The sequence below is a fragment of the Nesoenas mayeri genome, assembly GCF_963082525.1.
Source record: "Nesoenas mayeri genome assembly, chromosome: 2".
Lineage (NCBI taxonomy): Eukaryota > Metazoa > Chordata > Aves > Columbiformes > Columbidae > Nesoenas > Nesoenas mayeri.
In genome coordinates, this window is record NC_137543.1 from 55,300,082 (window position 1) to 55,319,047 (window position 18,966).

Here is an 18,966-nt window from a genome sequence, read left to right on the forward strand (position 1 = left end):
TTATATGAGATAGGTAAAAGAGGAAACAATAAAACTGTACTCATGTTTTATTACCATCCATATTAATCCATAAGTAGGGCTGTTTAGAATGTATTCTTCCTAATTTTTAACATATGTTACCCTGCAAAGCTAATAAAATAATTATTTCCAATTGGAAATTTTGGAAAGTACCGCAGCTTCGTTATCTTCCTATATTTCCTGTTGTTTTTGCACGAATTATAAAGTATTGCTTAGCTACAGAGGGATGCTCTTTCGCATATCTAAACAGTGGCTACAGCTTACAGTATCAAATGTAGAAGTGCTGCATCTTCTGCAATTCCAAGTTGCCTGTATTTCTAAGGAGCTTCAGGCACATAAAGTTTCATTTTTCAGACAAGTTTAAAACAGTAGGAAAAGCTATATTGGATGAGCCTATGGAAACTGAATAGAGGTTATTCCTGGTGTGCATTTTACACTGTATATCACGAAATGGTGTCTGAATGGATAATGTTGACCAAAACAGAAGAAAATAACCAGGCCTCATGCCTCCTAACACACCAAAATCCCAAATTCTCTTGCAGGTCGTTAACAGCTTGAATGTGTCTTTTTTATAGTGTGTGTCTTTTTATAAAAATATATCTTTTTATAGTAAGATTTGTTGGAAGTTTCATTCTGAGGTTTTATAAACAGGTATGTGACTCAGTGGATCTATGTTCCACATTATTTGTCCTAACTGGTGTAAAAGCTCATCTATAGGTGAGTGAACCTAGAAGTTTTACTAAAACTGAATTATTGATCTCATAGTGAGGTAGGCCAGAAATTCAAGCAAAACTTGGGTTCAACCCCAGTAGCTTAGCTGGCACATGTTGCATGCAGCTGTGAAGAGCAAAAGCTCTGATAGGCGAGGATCTCTCCTGCCTTCTATGAAAATCACAGATTGCTGAATTATTTCTTATAGTTAGCTGCCTTCCTAAATTAGAGCCATGCAAGACGCTGTATGTTTCTCACATGGTAACTGAAATAAGAAGGAGAAGAGCCCACAGAGTGCTTGGGGCTTCCAGAGGCTCTGCCGGGGCTGCTGCCGTGGTAGGACAGTGTGTTTTGGAGATGTTTGCTTCTATGAGTGGTTAAAGCCACTGATCTCTCTCTAAGCAGGGTGCTATGGGGCTATTTGCACAGCAGGGCTGCTCAGCCGCAGGGACCTGGCTGGCGTCACCACTGAGTGCTGCTTCCCAAAGTACTCAAGGGGTTTTGGTTGGATATATCCAGTCGTCACTGTGGTGGGATTAATCAGACCTGCCTTTAGAGACATCCTTACTTGCTCTAGGGCCCCTTGGAAGCTAATGAAAAGATACATGCTTGTTGCTGCTGCTGCTGTATATGTCTTAAGCAGAAAATGATTTATACCACTTATGACCTGAAATGCCCTCTGAAGGTGCATTTTTCTCCCTACTGAAGGAGCCCTATAACGCAGATCTATTCTCAGATGCTTTGCTTAGATGCTTGAAGTCTGGCCACCAGACTCAAAGACTTAGTGATGTGAAATCTTATTTTATTGTGCTGCACTTAAAGATCTCTGCCTCAAATGAGTATCGCTTCAGTGGTGTGAAATACCATGAAGCAGTGTAGTTTGGCTGGGCATTCACAGAGTGTCTGTGGGCTTCCCAGGAGATGACTAACTCCTGAAAATGACAAAATGAAACCATCAGCGACCAAATTTATGAGCAAACTCTGCTCTGGTCCATAACTACGTGGCCACCTTCACTGCCAGTGTAGCAAGCCACTCTACCTTTGAACACAAACTCTGTGCCGCCCATCACTTTGGATGAGTGCACCCCTCGGCTGTAGCGCCCCTTGGCGTAGATGGTGAAGGTGGGGTGCTTGCAGATGGGGTCGGAGTAGTGGTAGTAGTGACCCTCCCAGGTGTTGTTGTTGTCGTGGAAGATGAAGTGCCGAGTGAGGAAGAGGACCTCTGGTCGCACCTCGCAGCGCTGGCTCACCCACTCTCCGTGTAGCCCAATAGTCAGATCTGCCTTTGGGGGTAAGATGGGAGGATGGTGCTCGTCTGACCGGTAGATGATTCTGCATGCAATGCATGTGCGGTCGTGGTTCTGAAATGAAGCAGAGAGAAACTCTCGTTAGGCATTACCTGTCATAGAGGGAACTGAATCAGGCCATACGTTTCATGTTGAAGTGACATCGGCTCAACATTTTAAAGAATATGTTGTTATTTCTTATCTTTTTAATGTCCTCCTGCAGATTCTCACCCTTCAAAGCACCTGAAACATGGCACCACTTGGTTTTGTATGTATAAGACTGCACAGCAGGAGTGGAGTTATGAGATTAATTCCCTCATCTGCATTTATCTGCAATGAATGTTTTAGTTGAGCTTTTTATTGGATCTAGAAAAGGCTGACTTCATGCTTATGAGAATCTGGCAGATGGTAATTTACTAGGGTAGGGATCTGGCAGCTGGGTGCTGTAGATGGACACAGGTGTTCTAAGTACATTTTCCAGTTGGGTAGTAGCCTGGGAGAATAGTAACCAGCTATTTTAAACTTTTTCAGCTTTTATGAGCCCTAACACAAGCTCGTGAAGGGTACAACGTAGCTGGCTGCCACTGGACGTGGTGAAAGCTTGATGTCCCTCTCCAGCAAGAAGGGGGTCCGTGGTGCTTGCTCACCGCTGTGGGCCAAGCACCAGCCCCCAACAGCCGGATACCCCCAGCCCCATCTGTGAGTGCCAGGGGTGTCTTACGAGGGCTGTGCAGGTTCCAAGCCCATGGCAGGAGGGGAGGGAATTTCATGCTGAGGCTTCCACCTCCTGACACCAGAAAACGAAACTACGAAGACCCATGTCTTGTTCCTAAGGCTGTTTCTGCCTCTGCAAGGTTTTCTCTTGTTGGCAAATGAGTTTGGCTTAGCTATTCTCTTTTCAAGCTCTATTTTTCTTTTTTTTTCTTTTTTTTTTTCAATGGCAAGAGAGACAGCAGCATTAGCATTTGTCTCTGCTGTGCTTAACCTTGAAGTAAATTTTATGAACTGATAAAGGATTATGAAACTCATTTTTTAGCTCACTTCATTGATGACAAATAATTAGATCATGGAGAATAAATGCTGTTCCATAAGATAAAAGCAGTGTTTTCTATTATCCTGCTGTCTGTTTTGAGTTGGTGATGTGCTGTTTGTCTATTTTTCAGGATCTCTAGTTGGCTGGTGATGTTCAAAGGGGCTGTGAGGAGGCTTATGCTCAGAGTGAAAGGCAAAGACCACACAGACAGCTGGTACCTTCATCTTCCAAGGACACTTGATCCTCCTGGAGGCAGGGGGATGCATTGGGGGGAGGTTACTGACATCCACCTTGTTCAAGCTGCGAGGTATTTTCCTGCGGTGCAATTCAGAGTGCACCGCGTCAAGAGCTGAAGCTCCCCATGCAGCCACTGGGGAGAGAGATTTACACAAATACTTTTTCTTTGTGCCTCTTTCCAGCTCTTTTTTCTCAGTAGCTACCTTTGTAATATAAATGCTCATGTTCATAGTTCGTACTTTAAAGTCCACGTGAGCTGCTATGAAGTCAGCGTTTCTCCACTCACTGCCCTCAGCTCATGACACGTGGGCAACATTTACACAACCTTTACACCTTCACACAACTGGTACCCCGAGTTTGTCTGATAATACGACTGCAGGTAGCTTCAGAGAACCAACATACAGCTCACAAAATATGTATATCCCTTTTACACATATTAAACAGGGTTTATATTTGCCCGCAGCATAGATAAACAGGAGAAGTCAGTGAAATGAATGAAAAGTCCGCTGTTCTACATCCCCAGGATGTAGAATAATGGTCTATGTGCAAAATAAGTCTAAATGATGTAGCTCAGGTTGATCCGAACCAGTGCTGGTCAACAGCCCTGCTTTGAGGAGGAGGTTGGACTTGGTGACCTCCAGGGCAGTCTTTCCACCCCAAAACATGTGGTCTTCTGGGAGCCACTTGCCAGCATGCTATTAAAGTGGATGCAGTTCTCTCCCACTGTGGGACTTGTTAATTAATTTTAAGATACATTTTTCTGCTAAATTCTCCAAGCAGGTGCAAGGGCCATTAGTATCTTAGTGAAAATACAAAGAACGTTTAATTGAGTAGTTTAACCGCAACTGGTAACATTAGCACAGATTTGTGCCATAGTAACTGATGGCAGAGGCTGGCGCAAAACATCTGGTTCTCCTGAACACTGAAAGCTCAGATAACGCATAAGGACTGTGAAACTGGGCCTTTTTCTGAGATGGCAAGTTTCAGTTTGGATTTACTGATGGTCAAGAGAGGAACCAAGATCCAGTTTGGTTTCCTGTTTTGCTGGAAATTTCTTGTGTGACCTAACATAATTTCATAGAAACACAGACAATTACAGCTCTCCTGTTTGGGATGGGACTGGCAGGAGGCTAAATAAAGACACTGAGTTGTCAGAAAGCAGACAGAAATTTCAGGGGCCTCAATATGATTAGAAATAAAATAATAATTATTATTATTTAAAAATGTGTGTAGCTCTACTCCTGGAACAAACCTTCAAATACAATCTGACAGGAGTCTAGTGTCTACCTTCCTCTTGCCTACCATAAAATCTCACTAGGTTTCGTCTGGAAGCTTGTTTGGGACTTACGAGACCAGGCTGTTGATTCCTTTATCTCTCTTCAGAGCACATCAGTCTTTTTCTTCAGAAAGCGGTCTGGTTTTCTGGGCAGTTTGCGGCTGAGGATTACTGGGGGTCAGATGACTTATAAGCAACTAGGAAATTAGCTGATGCTGGGCTAACATGCTGTGACATGTCTCAGGAGGCAGCAGAGCCTCCCAATTTCCCCTTGAGCTCCAGCCATGAACAGGGATGCCAGAAGCAGAGATCTGCCCTGTCCTGAGCAGCACTGCTGGTGCTGCAGGAAAACTGTCAGATGAGGTTTGCAGCTCCCAGTATCAATACAGGCTGGGGGAGGAATGGATTGAGAGCAGCCCTGCAGAGAAAGACTTGGGGGTACTCGTGGAAGGAAGATTGGACATGAGCTGGCAATGTGCACTTGCAGCCCACAAGGCAAATGGTATCTTGGGCAGCATCAAAAGCAGCATGGCCAGCAGGTCGAGAGAGGTAATTTTGCCTCTACTCCACTCTGGTGAGACCTCACCTGGAGTACTACATCCAACTCTGGAGTCCTCAGTACAGGAAAGACATGGACCCATTGGAGACAGTCCAGAGGAGGCCACAAAAATAATCAGAGGGCTGGAACGGCTCTGCTGTGAGGACAGGCTGAGAGAGTTGGGGTTGTTCAGCCTGGAAAAGGCTCCAGGGAGACCTTATTGCGGCCTTTCAGTACTTGAAAGGGGCCTATAAGAAAGATGGGGACAGATTTTTTAGCAAGGCCTGTTACAATACAACAAGAGGTAATGGTTTTAAACTAAAGGAGAGGAGATTCAGGCTAGGGATGAGGAAGAAATTTCTTACAGTGAGGGTGGTGAAACACTGGTCCAGGTTGCCCAGAGAGGTGGTAGATGCCCCATCCCTGGAGATATTCAAGGCCAGGCTGGACAGGGCTCTAAGTAACCTGATCTAGTTGAAGATGTCCCTGTTCATTGCATGGGGGTTGGACTAGCTGACCTTTGAAGGTCCCTTATTCTCTTTGAAGACCTCTAATTCTATGAGTCTGTGATTCCATTCACTGCAAACCAAAGCACCCAAAGAAACACACATTTAACAGAAATAACACCTTTACTTCTTGGAGACCAACGTCCAAAAGATGCCACTGCTGCCTTGCACAGACTCCTGCGGTGATCCAAGCTGAAGTGTTGCTCCGTGGAAGATACTCATGTCTATCAAGCACTCATTTCTCCAGCATGGTTGTCCCACCATGGGCAGACTGGCATCATGAACAATGTAGAGGCTAATAAACTGCGCTGATGACAGTAACTTGATTGCTATGATTGCCCCACTTGCATAAAGTGAAGCAAGAAAGCGAGGAAAAGACACTTATAAACCTGAAAGTACCTTATAAAATCTGAATTGGTCAATAATAGGATATATTTTCTGCTGCTGTCTCTTTTCTGTTGAATTTGAAGGCTCTTATCTCCCAGAGGAGACCCTGGCAGAGCAGCACGGGCCAGCCAGGGTGGTTTGGTTTATATTCACATTGCCCTCTCAGAAGCCTGTTCTCCACAATCAGTTGGTAAGCCACGACAATTTAACCTGGGAAACACTGGTTTCTGTTGCCCTTGTTAAAAATCTGAAGAAAAACAAACAGAAAACCAGCCTGTTGTCTTCTCGGTCACCCTTGGCTGTTTGTGGGATTCCTCTGTTGTTTCTCAGGTCTAGTGGATGGACAAGAATGAGATCTGTAATCAATCCTATTTGCAGCAACATTGTTTTTTTACTTTTTTTTTTTTTTTTTTCTAGCCAGGAAGGACTATCAAACATCAATGCTCTTTTTGCTGTTCTTCTAGTAGTGATTTTAGGTTTCATCTCTGCTCTACAACATTAAAAAAACAAGGGTATTGTGAGTCAAGGCTCTGATGCTGGGCAGGGAGTATTATCATAGTTTGGTGTCTTCTCCACTCTCTTCTGGGAGTGTTGAAGGTGCAGACTGCTCACACCTGCAGCTGCTTAGTCCCTTGGCAGTGACCAGTGGCAGACGGGGTAGAAGAAGGTCCACAGAGCTCCATAGTGGAAAAAAAAATACCTAACTATGAGCAGTCCCTTCCTCCAGATTAGAGGTGGGTTCATGTCTTGAGGAACAAGGAGTTACTTCCAAAATTTGAAACTTGTACAGTGTGATTACACTGTGAGGGGAGTGACTCCTTGGGCAACCACAATGAAAGTCCAAGTTAACTCGCAGAAATCAAAGTGAAGTTTAGCAGTATGAACACTCGTCTGTGGATCATCTGGCTCTTGGACCTTTGCAGTCCTGAACTGCTGTAAGTCTGTGCAGCCCATCTAATTCCGAGGGATTTGCACCAGCTCTGAAGGTCTGGCCAGTTGTGCTGCTAAGAAATGTCCAACTGGCCTGTCTTCTAGTTACTGACAATGTGTCGGGATGAAAGGGCTAAGGTGAATAGGCACTTTTTGCAATGAATAGGGAGTGGGACAGGGGGAGGCTGGGGCAGTGAGGAGGGATACAGGAGTATCCTTTTAACAGGCTGGCTCAAGCACCTCATATGGATGTACCCTGAATGCATCGCTTCCATGAGACCAGTGCTTGAATCCAACCCTACATAAATCTTGGTTTTGGTTTTGTTTTTATTTTTTTTTTCCTGTGATACTGTCTTCACAGAGCTATGAACTTCTTAGTAGAAGAATATACCACATGTAAACTCCCTCAGTATGATTTTTGTCCAAGCAATGGATGAAAGAAAGATCTAGCTTTGTTATGAGGCAATTGGACTTAATTATGGAGTAATTTATGTTTAACAATTGACTGTCTTTTTCACTGTTGCTTTTTCAGGTCAGCTGCTCTTAGCTCTTAATTACACTAGCTGAGGCTTTGCAAATCACTCCCTTTCCATGTGTCTCAGTGAAAGATTATTTTCTAAAAACAGACATTGAAAGAAAACAGGGAACAGAGGCATAGAACATTCAAGTCCAAACATGATTAAGTACTCTCTAATAAAAAGCTCATTTGGGCAGGACATAAACTAAAAAGCAACAGAATGAGCAGGGGACAGGAAGAACATCTGTTCTACGTTTTGATTATCTTAGGTGTACAATGCAATACTTTTAATAGCGTGGTTTTGCTAAAAGGATTGGCCCCTGAAATGGCTGCTGCCCAATGGCTGGAAGATCCCTTCCCATGAAGGGTGCCTCCTTGTAGCTCCGCAACGATGAATCCATGGTGCCGCAACTCCTCACCCTTTAAAGCCAGGTTCTGAATTAATCCATGAGGCCATGTGAGCTGAAATAAGCCTGAATCTCTGTCTGGAAACTCAGTCCTTCTACTTGGGGAGAAAACAGTTTGTGATCTGAAAATTTGCACCAACATTTTTCCTTATCCCTCCCTCCTGCTGCCTCAGCTGAAGTGGTAATGGGGCCAGAGAGCTCTCCAAGCCAAGCAGGGAGGTTTCTAATAAGAAAAGCAAACAAGGATGAGGTTCCTTGATCTTTTTCCCAATTGCTGTGGATAGTCAGAAACATAAACCCTCTTGGCATAGTTCAATTTTCTCATAAGTTCCATGGGTTTCTATGGCTGCCTAGGACTAATTTGCCTCTAATCAATTCATAGTGTTTTTTATGGCCTAGGACAAAAAACTATCACGCAACTGGCATGCTCTCTGAGCAATGGTGAAATGCGCTTTTAATAACACCTAGAAAGATCTTTTTGCAATCTGTTCTAGTTTTCTTTGTACACCTTTGTATTCTGATGCTTTTGTTACAGAGTAAGACATCTATGGACCAAAGACTTTTCAAAATGTACAGGAAGTCTACCCTTGCCTTACAGTTCAAGCAGAAGCTGAAATCAATGCTTAACATCAGAGAGAAGACCTGCAGGATATACTGCAAGTTGTATTTAGGGACAAAACAAACAAGCACTAATAATAAAGAGGAGGCTGAAATTATAGTTATTTTCAACTAAACACCTTGTTCACATTTTTTGCTCTCTTGTGTATTTGTTTATTCTTTATATCCTGAAAATGAGTCTGTATTCCAATCCAAAAATTTTAAACCACTGTTTGTCTGAAACAGCTCAAATTGTAACTCAACTCTTCTCTCGTAGAACCACAATAGGTGACTATTCTGATATCTGGCTATTTACATAATGGAAAATTAACATTATCTCAACTATAACCTACTGGTTTTCAAGGTAAGATTAATTGCTCAGACTACTTAGAGTCTGAGAGATGCAATGCATTCATAGCAGAACAGACCAAAAAATTAATGTGATATTTTTCATTAGATTCTTATTTTAAAAAGGACATAGGAAAATACCTCATTGAATGTACATAGTCTGGAGAAAGAGAGATAAAAGCAAAATTTTGCTTTCTGATATTCAGTTTTTTCTCTGAAAAGCAAATGTTTCTCTTAAAGAATGAGAAAAGCATTTTCAGGGGATTTTTTTTGTATTTTTAATGGAGAGTTTTGACCATTTTCTGACAGACTCTCTCTGTCATCTTTTATAGTTGCAAATAGTTGGTATTTTACCAGACAAGAGACACATTAAGAAGACAAAAGCACAGAATGTAGTGATGTGCGTCAAGCTCCTAAACCATCCAAAAATAGGGCAACTCCTGCTACAGGAGGCCAGGTGTTGGGGCAGATGTGGGACTGCTGCTGTTCAGAGCTCACCCAGGCTAAGGAAAAGCAGTGAACAATTTGGAGAAGTGGTGAACCTGATTAATTTCCTCAGTAGCAGTTTGTTTTACCCCTGCAAAGTCTTTAAACTTGCATGAAATTACACAGCAGTTTGCCAAAGTAATTTGGGAAATCATATCTCCTTCTCTTTTTATCTGGAGCCACTCCACGGTGGACACATCCTACCCATACTGTAGCTTGGTTAAGAGATGCAGGTATCAGCTCTGCCTCAGCAAGACAGAAAAGCACATGCTCTTCACAATCATCTTGGCCACCTTTGGAATCTTCCTCGCTCTCCTCCTCCCCCACAGCAATGCCAGTGTCAAACCAAAACCCAACCCAAACCCCTTGGCAGAGCAGAGGCTTCTTTCTCTAATGCCTCCCTCAGCGCTCAGATGTTTCAACTTTCACCTTTTATTCGAACACATATATTCCATGTGGCTACTCTAAGCACATCCTTCCCTCCATGGCCCCCACACCATTGCTGACTGGGCCTGGTCTCTCCCCAGGGGCTGCTGCCACCCCCACCCTGCTCAGTTACAATAATACTATGCTGAAGTCACTTATTTCCAGTTTCTGTAGCAATATTCTTCCTTATCAAGCCATGTACTGACATTAATAATATTTCTACAATGGTCTGCTGTTGTCTGAGCCCCCAGGTCTGTGCTGGTGGCTGTAGCGTGGGGAGCTTGTTTGGAAGAGCAAAGTTCTCAGCTGGTGGTTCTCAGCCACCTTTGGCCAGTCTCTGTTTGCACTTGTTACTGCTGTGTGGCAAGAAGCAGGTCTTGTTCATGGTTGGAAAAGGAGGACAGGCTGCATCTATTTGGTATTGCGAGATGCAAGAGTTAGCAAAAGCCCCAGTGCCCACCCCTGCTCCCTTCTGCACCCTCCCATTGGTGGGGAAGACACTCCTAACCAAGCGGTGGAGCCCACATGAGGCAGCCCAGGCTCTGGCTGTTCACAAGGCTGGGTTGCTCTTGCATTGGAGGCTTCCCTTTTAGGGTGGATCCTGTGGCTAGCCTGTCTGACATTGGCTATGCAATGTCACCAGATGGACCACATAGCAGTGGCTGCATCTGGCACGTTGGCCCCTGCATATCCTCATTGCAGGGGGATGTGTGGTGAGGGACCAGGTGCTGGGTTTCCTCAAGCACAGGCTCAGGTGTGAACTGCACATGCAGTATGGACTTAACCAGTGGTTTAGGATTTTGTAGGGTCCAACAGTCAAAATACCTGGGGTAGGGAACCCTTGCCATGTGAATGCATGTATTGCCATGAGGGAAAGCAATGAAGAAGAGGGGGAAGAAAAGACACACTCAGCAATGATCTCTTGCATCTTACTGTGTGTCATGGGCAGGGCTAGATGGGACCAGAATGAGGGATGCCTGGACAGGATGCTTTAAATCTCACCACTCAAGAAAACCAGGTGCCTGACTTTAGTGTAAGTAACTGAGTGCTCCTAGGACGAGTGCAAATGGAAACCCTTGGGAGAAAGTCAGTTCAAGGAAATGCTTCCAACTAAAGTTGGATGGCTTGGCCTCACCTTGCCAAGGAGCGAGTCCACAGAAACAACACTTTTATGAACTCTTCAGTTTAGTATCAAGCTCTGTTCCTCCACCACTCTAGATAACTGCAGATCAAGACAACACTTTAACAAATGGCTACAATCTCTCTTCACCACAAAAGCAATAACTTGCAGGCTTTCCATGACCTCATATGAAGCTGAGTTGGCTAATGTGTATTAGGCTGGCTCTGGGGAGTTGACAAGCACAGTTGACACAGTTATAATTCAGCCTGCCAAAGGGGATGAAGAATAACAAAGATTTAAAACTTTAATTAAAAATCTTGAAGCAAGTGAAATGCTGGAGAGAGTGGTAACTCCCTTGCAATGTTGTCAGTTTGGGATTGCTTTTGGTGGGTAACAGACAAGCTGTATCCGGGAAGAAGGGTGGAGATATGTTCAGATTTATCTGCATATGCATGCCATATATTTTAAGATATCGAGGAACAATTTTTGTTAACCACTCTCATGAAGGAGAAGATAATGAAGGAATCTGAAGGCACTACCATTACAGAACTGTTCGATCTACGATGCTGATTCTCTTGCACAACCCTGCATAAAACTGAAATAAACACAACCAACATGAAATTCAAAAGTCTTCTGCTTGCTCTTTTCTGATATAAACTACTTTAGCCTGGGCAAAGGACAAGAACAAAGAGAAAACCAGCCTTTTTCTCAGATGAATGTGCTTGCACGTCATCTATCCTGTTAAAATTATACTGATTTATGGTGACATGAATATTTTGGGAAGTATCACAACAAAAAAATTCCTGGAAAATCCAAAGGGACAGCTTAAATGTCCATCTTCAAGAACAGAATATTCCAAAATAAAGCTGCCTTATGTGTTTATTATGCCTTTAAATAGCAATCGATGTAGCCCTCTGAACCATGTAGCAATATTACCAGCAAGTTCTCCCTCCCCTCTTACAAAAGGTGAAGCAATTGTGGTTAGGTGCCAAAAAGAAGGAAGGTGTCAGTAGTTTAGACACATATCTGAAGCTGATCTGAAGGACCATGTTTCATTTTGCTAGGCTGAATAGATAATCATGATCTCTGGTACTGTATTTGTGTTGAGGCAGGCTTTTCCTGCAGTGGCAGAGCAGACAGCAACAGTTAAATCAGCAAAGATGTATAGGGTCTTAAAAGCAACATTTAGCTTTTGAAGGTTCACACAGAGAGTGAAAAGCAACGTTTTGCTTCAGCCCTTGCCTACACTGATGCTGGTATAGGCAGTAAGTGGCACCTCCAAAGGAGCAAACACTCTTCTGCATGGCCATCGCCAAGGGCACTGCTGAGCATGGCAAGGACCAGGTTCAGCTAGAAGCTGTTTGCTTCTCTTATCTCTGCAGGGCATCACATGCACTGTTATTGTTCGTAAACCTAGAATTAACTTATTTGAATGTTCTTCTGGCTGTTCTTTTGTTGCGCTACCCTCATAATTTCCCTAACCAAGAGTATTTTGCAAGTAATAATGAACAAAAGAAATCCTTCAAGTGTTTGCTCAATCTGGAAGTGTAGTGGCACTACTCTGGGAAACAAAGGAGTTTTGTCCTCCAAAATGACACTTTTTGGTTGAGATAATGTTTTGCGTATTTCTCTGAGGCACTTCACATGTTTAACAGCTATTTATTAACTTATGCTCTCTCATTTGCCTAGGAGCTCCTCAAGAACATAGCATTCCCCTACAGACTAAGTCACTGAGTTTCAAAGAGATGAAGACACAAATTTTCAAAGCCACAAAAAAAATTGCGCACTTTGTTCTTTCACTGCCTGGCTAAAGCAGAGCCGAAGCACCAGTCTCCATAAGTTGAATCTGTATTAGCTGCAAATGCCTGGTGCTGCTGAAAGTCAGCTCCCAGCAGCAAATAAACCTGTAATAGATAATTGATCTCTTGGAATTGCATTTTCAAGAGAAAATGTCTTACTGCAAGTATGTGGCCAGCCAATGTTCAAACATGACAAAGGCAGAAGAAAGGTTATCCTAGCATATTTTAGGCTTCTTGTGATGTTCTTGACCATTCCAGCCTTGTTTCTAAATAAAGATCTAACTAGAATGACTGGTCGTCACAGCTCTGCTCTGATCTTTCCCGTTACTCTGTCAGATGATAAAGAAGCACAAGGAGTTCTTTGTTTACAAAGCAATATTGCTGAGGCAATTACATGTGAAGTGTCCCAATACTGCTGTCGTACATATTTCCTGTAGTTTTAGGGCAGATATCTCTGAAAACATCTTCTGTCCTTCCACATAGCAAACAAATACTTCATCCAAGCCTTGCTTCACTCTACAAGTCCCTGTATGCATTTGTAAATAAGTTATGTTTTTATGCTGCTTAGCATTATCCTCATCAGGAACATTGTGTCTGATAGGCATGATGATGGCCAAGCAGTTCCACCATCCTGGTCCTTCCAACCATGTCCTTTCTCATGCTGGTTAAAGAAGCTGCATGTGCAATAGCTTGAATCCCTTGACAAACTCACAACATCAAGAGGCATCAAAGATGTTTGGCCTGGTTCCTCAGCAAGTCTTAATTGATATCTTGAGCAAGGCTAGAGGACTGCCAAGATAAATCTATACAGTGACCTAGTCATCAGCTGCACTCAAGAACTTTCACATATTTTACTGGAGGAATTTGTTTAAGGTATGCTCTTATCTAAGAGAATTCATAAAACCTTAAGAGATGACATATATATTTTTAAAAGCTCCCTGATTTTATATGAACACTTGAGATATGGTAATCTGTGAATTTATTCAGATTTGTAGCTCAGCATAAAGCTGTCTGGTTTTTGGACAGCCCTTTTGATTTACCAACCTGTGGTGAAATTGCTACAGGAATCTGGAGAAGGTCCAATTCTATTTGTTTAAAGTCCTGATCATGTGGCTTTGGCATTCCTAGCATATCCAGCAATCATTTGCTTTTAATTACCATTCATTTCAACCACATAAGTAATGAATGTGGCTACCACATTCAACTTACAGGCTGTGTAAACTCTCGAGCTGGGTGGAACTTTCTTCTATATAGAGGCTTAACTATAAATTTAACTCAAAATGTGAATCCTCTTAACTTATTTTAGGCAGGCCTTTATAAGTTTAAAATAAAAATAAATAAAAAGGAAATGAAAAAAGCCCTAAATGAAAGATTCCACACAATACACCTGATTCACTTCAGAAGCAATTTCCTGGCCTCCCCAACCTCTTGGTATGACTGTAGAAACCTTAAGAGAACAAGTTGATTTAATGTTTCTATTTATTCATGGTGTCCAGTTTCCAGAGGAGTCTGTGCCTTGTAGTTTTAAACTCAATTTAGCATTTAAACTCAGTTTCAGCTGGGTCCCAGTGGAGCAACAATTAGAAAAGGAAAAGAGTTCAAAGAAGAAGGGTTATAACCTTTCAGCAGTATGTTTGCCTGGACTTTAAAGACCAAAAAAAAAAAAAAAGCACCTCTCATACTGTTCTTCCTACATTTGGCAAACACTAGGTCAGACGGCTGTGTTGTGAACCTGTTAGCATAGAGAATTTCACGGTATAAACCGACTCCCAGAAGTCTTTAATGGCAGCTGAGGCAAAGGTTCATTTTTTAGTGGTACTGTTATTTGTATCATGCTGAAAGCCTGGTTTCAGCAGGCCAAACTTCTCTTGAGAAAAAAGAAATCTCACATTGAATTTGAGCAAGAGGAACCTACCAAAAAAAATCACAAAGACAAGCTGTGCTGTTATGCACTTCAATATTGCATTAAACCTACGCATCTTTTGGTGTTGAAGGTTCCAGCTGAGACTGGTGTCCCAGCAATCCACATGCTGTAAATACACATTGTGGGAGCCAACCAGGTCTTGCAAGCAATGGCTGGAGGAGAAGCTGAGGCATTGTAACTCTCTATAAGTCATAACTGGCCAAACTGGGAGTTGAGCAGTGGGCTGCAAGTCAGGACTTGGGACCCCCATTTATAAAAAGCACAGTAGTTCCATCATGGAAAGCTGGAATTCTTATGACTTTTTATGCTCTTATGCTCTTATGAATGGGCTTCCAGTGTCATAAATTCAGCCTCTGCCAACACCTGGGTACCAAAACTCTTATTTGGAAGCACTGTACAGGGGACAGACTTTTTAGCAGGACCTGTTATGACAGGACAAGGGGTAATGGTTTTAAACTAAAGGAAGGAGCTTCAGGCTTGACACGAGGAAGAAATTTTTTACAGTGAGGGTGATGAAACACTGTCCCAGGTTGCCCAGACAGGTGGTAGATGCCCCATCCCTGGAGACATTCAAGGCCAGGCTGGATGGGGCTCTGAGCAACCTGATCTAGTTGAAAATGTCCCTGCTTATTGCAGGGGGGGTGGGCTTTTAAAGGATCTTTGAAGGTTTCCGACCCAAACTATTCTATGATTCCACTTCATGAATACCAACAGATAACTAGTTGGGTTGTTTGTTTTTTCCTTCCCCTAGTTTTTGTAAATATATGATGTGGAAGCCTCCCCTGAGAGCCAGACTGCAGGCTGTCCCCAATTGGAGCACACAGGTACCCCTGGGTAGGACCTGCCCATCCAGACACATGGGAGTGCAGGATAATGGTGTGCAGGGTGACCCAGGTAGAAAGGCTGAGGCTGGTCCGACCTTTCACATAGAGATGTCACCCACTCAGGTTAGAATGGATCAGATCATGTCTGAAATCACGGACTTTGTGAATGTAAATGAGAGTTTTCAGTGCTCTCACAGTTTAGTTAGCTAACCTGGTTCAAGAAAGAGATCTCTTATGCAAAGATTTGATCCCTTATATTTGAGCATTATGTTTTAAAGGCATTGTATTTTAGAGGGAAAAAGTCATGCTACAGCAGCAGAAGAGACAGGAAGGAAAATTATTAACAGTGTGTCCCAAAATTACAGCTCACCTGGGCAAAAATCTTACTTTTATAAAGCTGGTTGACAATACATCTGATTGTTGTGACTATAATGAAATTACTACAAGGTAAAAGTGTAAGCATTTACTATGTTATTTATCAGCCCTTAACAACAGAACTAGATTTGACCAGAAAAAATAATCAGCTAGGGTGAATTAAACCAAGATTTTATCTCTGTTTCACGTGGTCAGAAAAAGAGGTACCATATTTTCTAGAACAGATACAACAGATAGCAAGTGTCAGATCATTTGTACCCACAGGTACCTGCAAGTAACAGGTTTAGGAAAGAACCATCGACTCCAAAATAAGCAAAGAGAAAGCCAATGTGCATGTTTGGATTAATTAAAGTAAAAGTTTGAAGAGGAACATGCTGTGGTTCACCTGTTGTTGCTGAAACTCTCCATTTTGGGAAGACATGTTTAAAAAGAAAACACAGATTTGTCCCTCGTCACTTGAAGAGAGCATAAGAATGACAGAAATGACAGCAGCTTTCATACAGAGATATATTTGACTGTGAATTAAAATTATACCTAGGCTAGACTATTAAAATCGTTAAAGGTAGATCATGTAAGGTCCTGAACGACTGAAATTTGATGTTCACAGCAGGCAGATATAAACCAGGGTGGACAGTTTTGAATGGAAGGGAAAGCCAAAGCTTTCTCATCAAAATCTTCCCTTCCCCTGTTGTGTTTTCTGCTATTGCTGATAAGCTATAGCTGATTTTTGAATTGTTTGCAATGAGATGATTAAAAATGGTGATAACCCATTAGCTGGATGTGATGCTGTGGCAACGGCACCCGGCAATGTGGTTCCAATCGCTGCCTGCCTTTGAAATGTCACCAGGAAAGATCTATAGACATCCCTCCTGCAGGCCATCAATGTCTATTTTTCCTGTTTGATTTTTATTTAACTTACTATGAGTTGATCAGTTCCCAACAAAGCTGACAGCACTTTGAGGCCCCTTTGAAAACTGAATTATCAAATGGAATTAGAGCCCCATGCAAAATTCACCTGTTTTTCATTTCATTAATGTGCGTGCCTGCGTCTGGACCTGTGACCTGCACAACCCATCAAGGTTTTTTTCCTTCATGCTGCCCTTTTATGTGTCTACCTTCCAATTTCCTCTTTTTCTCTTCAGGTTATGGATCACCCAACTTCCATATGCTGATACAATTTGATTTCCTCTCTCCCTGGGACTCCTGCAGCTACAGAAGCATCTGCTGATGCCTGTTTCTCTTGCTCTTTCTCAGTCCTGTATCAAACTTTCTTCTCAACTGCTAGCCTACGCTGTGGTCCCAGCCAACAACTCCCACCATTGTGTACAAGTCTTTAATTCCATCTTCAGAGTGGCCTTCGTTGACCTCAGTTCATCAGACTACTATTTGTGCATTTGATGGAGTCTCATAAACCACAGTAGAGTTACTATTCTCTTGATATATACTGTGTGATATTTTTTAATTGTCTGCATCACCTGTAAGGCTGCAATCCACCTCTTATTTTAGAAGCACATCTACATTTTAGGTTACACTAGTGCACTGACTCAGAAGAGCTGAATAATGTGGGCTTTGTCACTAGTATCTTAAAAAGAGGGCATATCTACAGATACATACCTTGGCATTTTGAAGAGGAGGTTGGTAGCTAGAGGGCCGATAGTACCTCCTCTGAGTAGCATCAGTATGAATGTCTCCAAGAAATAGCTCCTCCACAAGGTGGTCCAAATTGTGGTGCAGATACTGCTTCTCCACGCGGATCAGCTGGAGTTCATGCATGGCAAAATTCAGAGCTTTGGTGCATTCACAGCCATTCTCTTCTCTCAGCAAATCATAGCTCACATCCTGCTCCCAGGGACTATCTTCTGGTATAAATCCAGGGCATGTATGGTTCACCAGCTCACTTAATTTTTTGGCTATTGCTTCATTGTGGCATATGATCTGTATGCTGCGCAGCTGATAATCAGCTTCGGTACCCCCTCGGATGATCCAGGATGCTTGGCGGAGACGTATTTTGCCACGTATAACTAATGTGTAGATAGGGTTTGTGCAGCGATTGCCGCCATAATAAAACTGATAGGCCTTAAATGTATTATTGTGGTAGAACCTGTAAGATCTTGTGATGAACTCGGGGCCTGCTCTAACTTCGCAGCTGTGGGAAGACAGAAAGTGATGGAAACAAAATTTTAGCAAGGTGAGACATTAGGTACACTACAGGTAACAAGGCTGAGCAAACCTCCTTGGCTCCACAGAGACACTTGGGTGCTAATGTCCCTCTAGCATGAGTGGGAGTAAACAGGAACTAGGCACCTGTGGCCTGCCAATTAACCAACAATTTCCTCTGCTGTTACGCTGTTAGTAATATATTGCTTCATGTTGATCATATCTGACTAAGGGCTTAACTTTTGTAGGTTTAAATTCTTCTAGTTATGTTTCTTTTCCTTTTTGTCTAGGGACCACTATGTGGCTCCATTTTTCTTTGTAAAAAGTAGCATCTTATTAAACATCTATTTTTATCTTTTGCATGGCAGATTTAGGAAAAGGACTGATAACATCAGAAAGTGAGATGCTGAATATCCACTGAACAGTACAAGCTTCTATGCTGCTGTGCAAGTTTCTCAGCAGATCTCTACCAACGCTGGTCTGCAGAGGATGTGCAGGATCGTGTCCTCAGCTTTTCCACTCAGACTTTCAGCAGGGGTGGCAGTTAATTCAAACTTCTGACTGTTAATGCAAAAACTTATATTTGGCTTGAATTTGGGCCATGCAACTTTCAGGGTTTGTTTTTTTCTTTTTTTGAAGGTGTAAATAGCAGTTAAATTCCACTTCCCGTAGAAAGTCTTTTTGTGCCTTCAAACTTGTCCCCCTTGCCACATCTACAGTGCTTAATACAAATACACTCCTTTCTGTTAAAAAAGCCCAGTCTTTCCTACTACAATTCACTTCAAATAAGCATGTGAATGTTGCCTGCTGAGACAGGAAGCAAAATAGCTCTCTGAATTATGAATTATCATGTACAGAGAGTCATAGAACTGGTGAAATACATCTTCTTAATTTCTTGTGCTAATAAAATCTGTGCTAGACACATGCTCTGAAAGCAAGGACCCATTCAATGGATCTAATGCGTGTAGTCAAAGATAGCAGAATGTTATATTTGAGTAAGCATCCCTTTTGGCAATTTGTTGAGATCCTTCCTATAGAAAGAGAGATTTAAAGATATTTCACAG

The 18,966-nt window shown here is 42.5% G+C and overlaps 1 protein-coding gene across 1 annotated transcript in view; it reads right to left on the minus strand.

Annotated features, from left to right (window-relative positions):
• APCDD1 (APC down-regulated 1) overlaps window positions 1–18,966 on the minus strand; it is a gene marked incomplete at its 5' end in the record, with an annotated part of 29,461 nt that overhangs the window by 894 nt on the left and 9,601 nt on the right. The window contains 2 exons of the mRNA XM_080340245.1: window positions 1,769–2,090; window positions 17,360–17,891. Of these exons, the coding sequence (XP_080196371.1) occupies window positions 1,769–2,090; window positions 17,360–17,891 (854 nt within the window). The remainder of the gene's footprint in view (window positions 1–1,768; window positions 2,091–17,359; window positions 17,892–18,966) is intronic.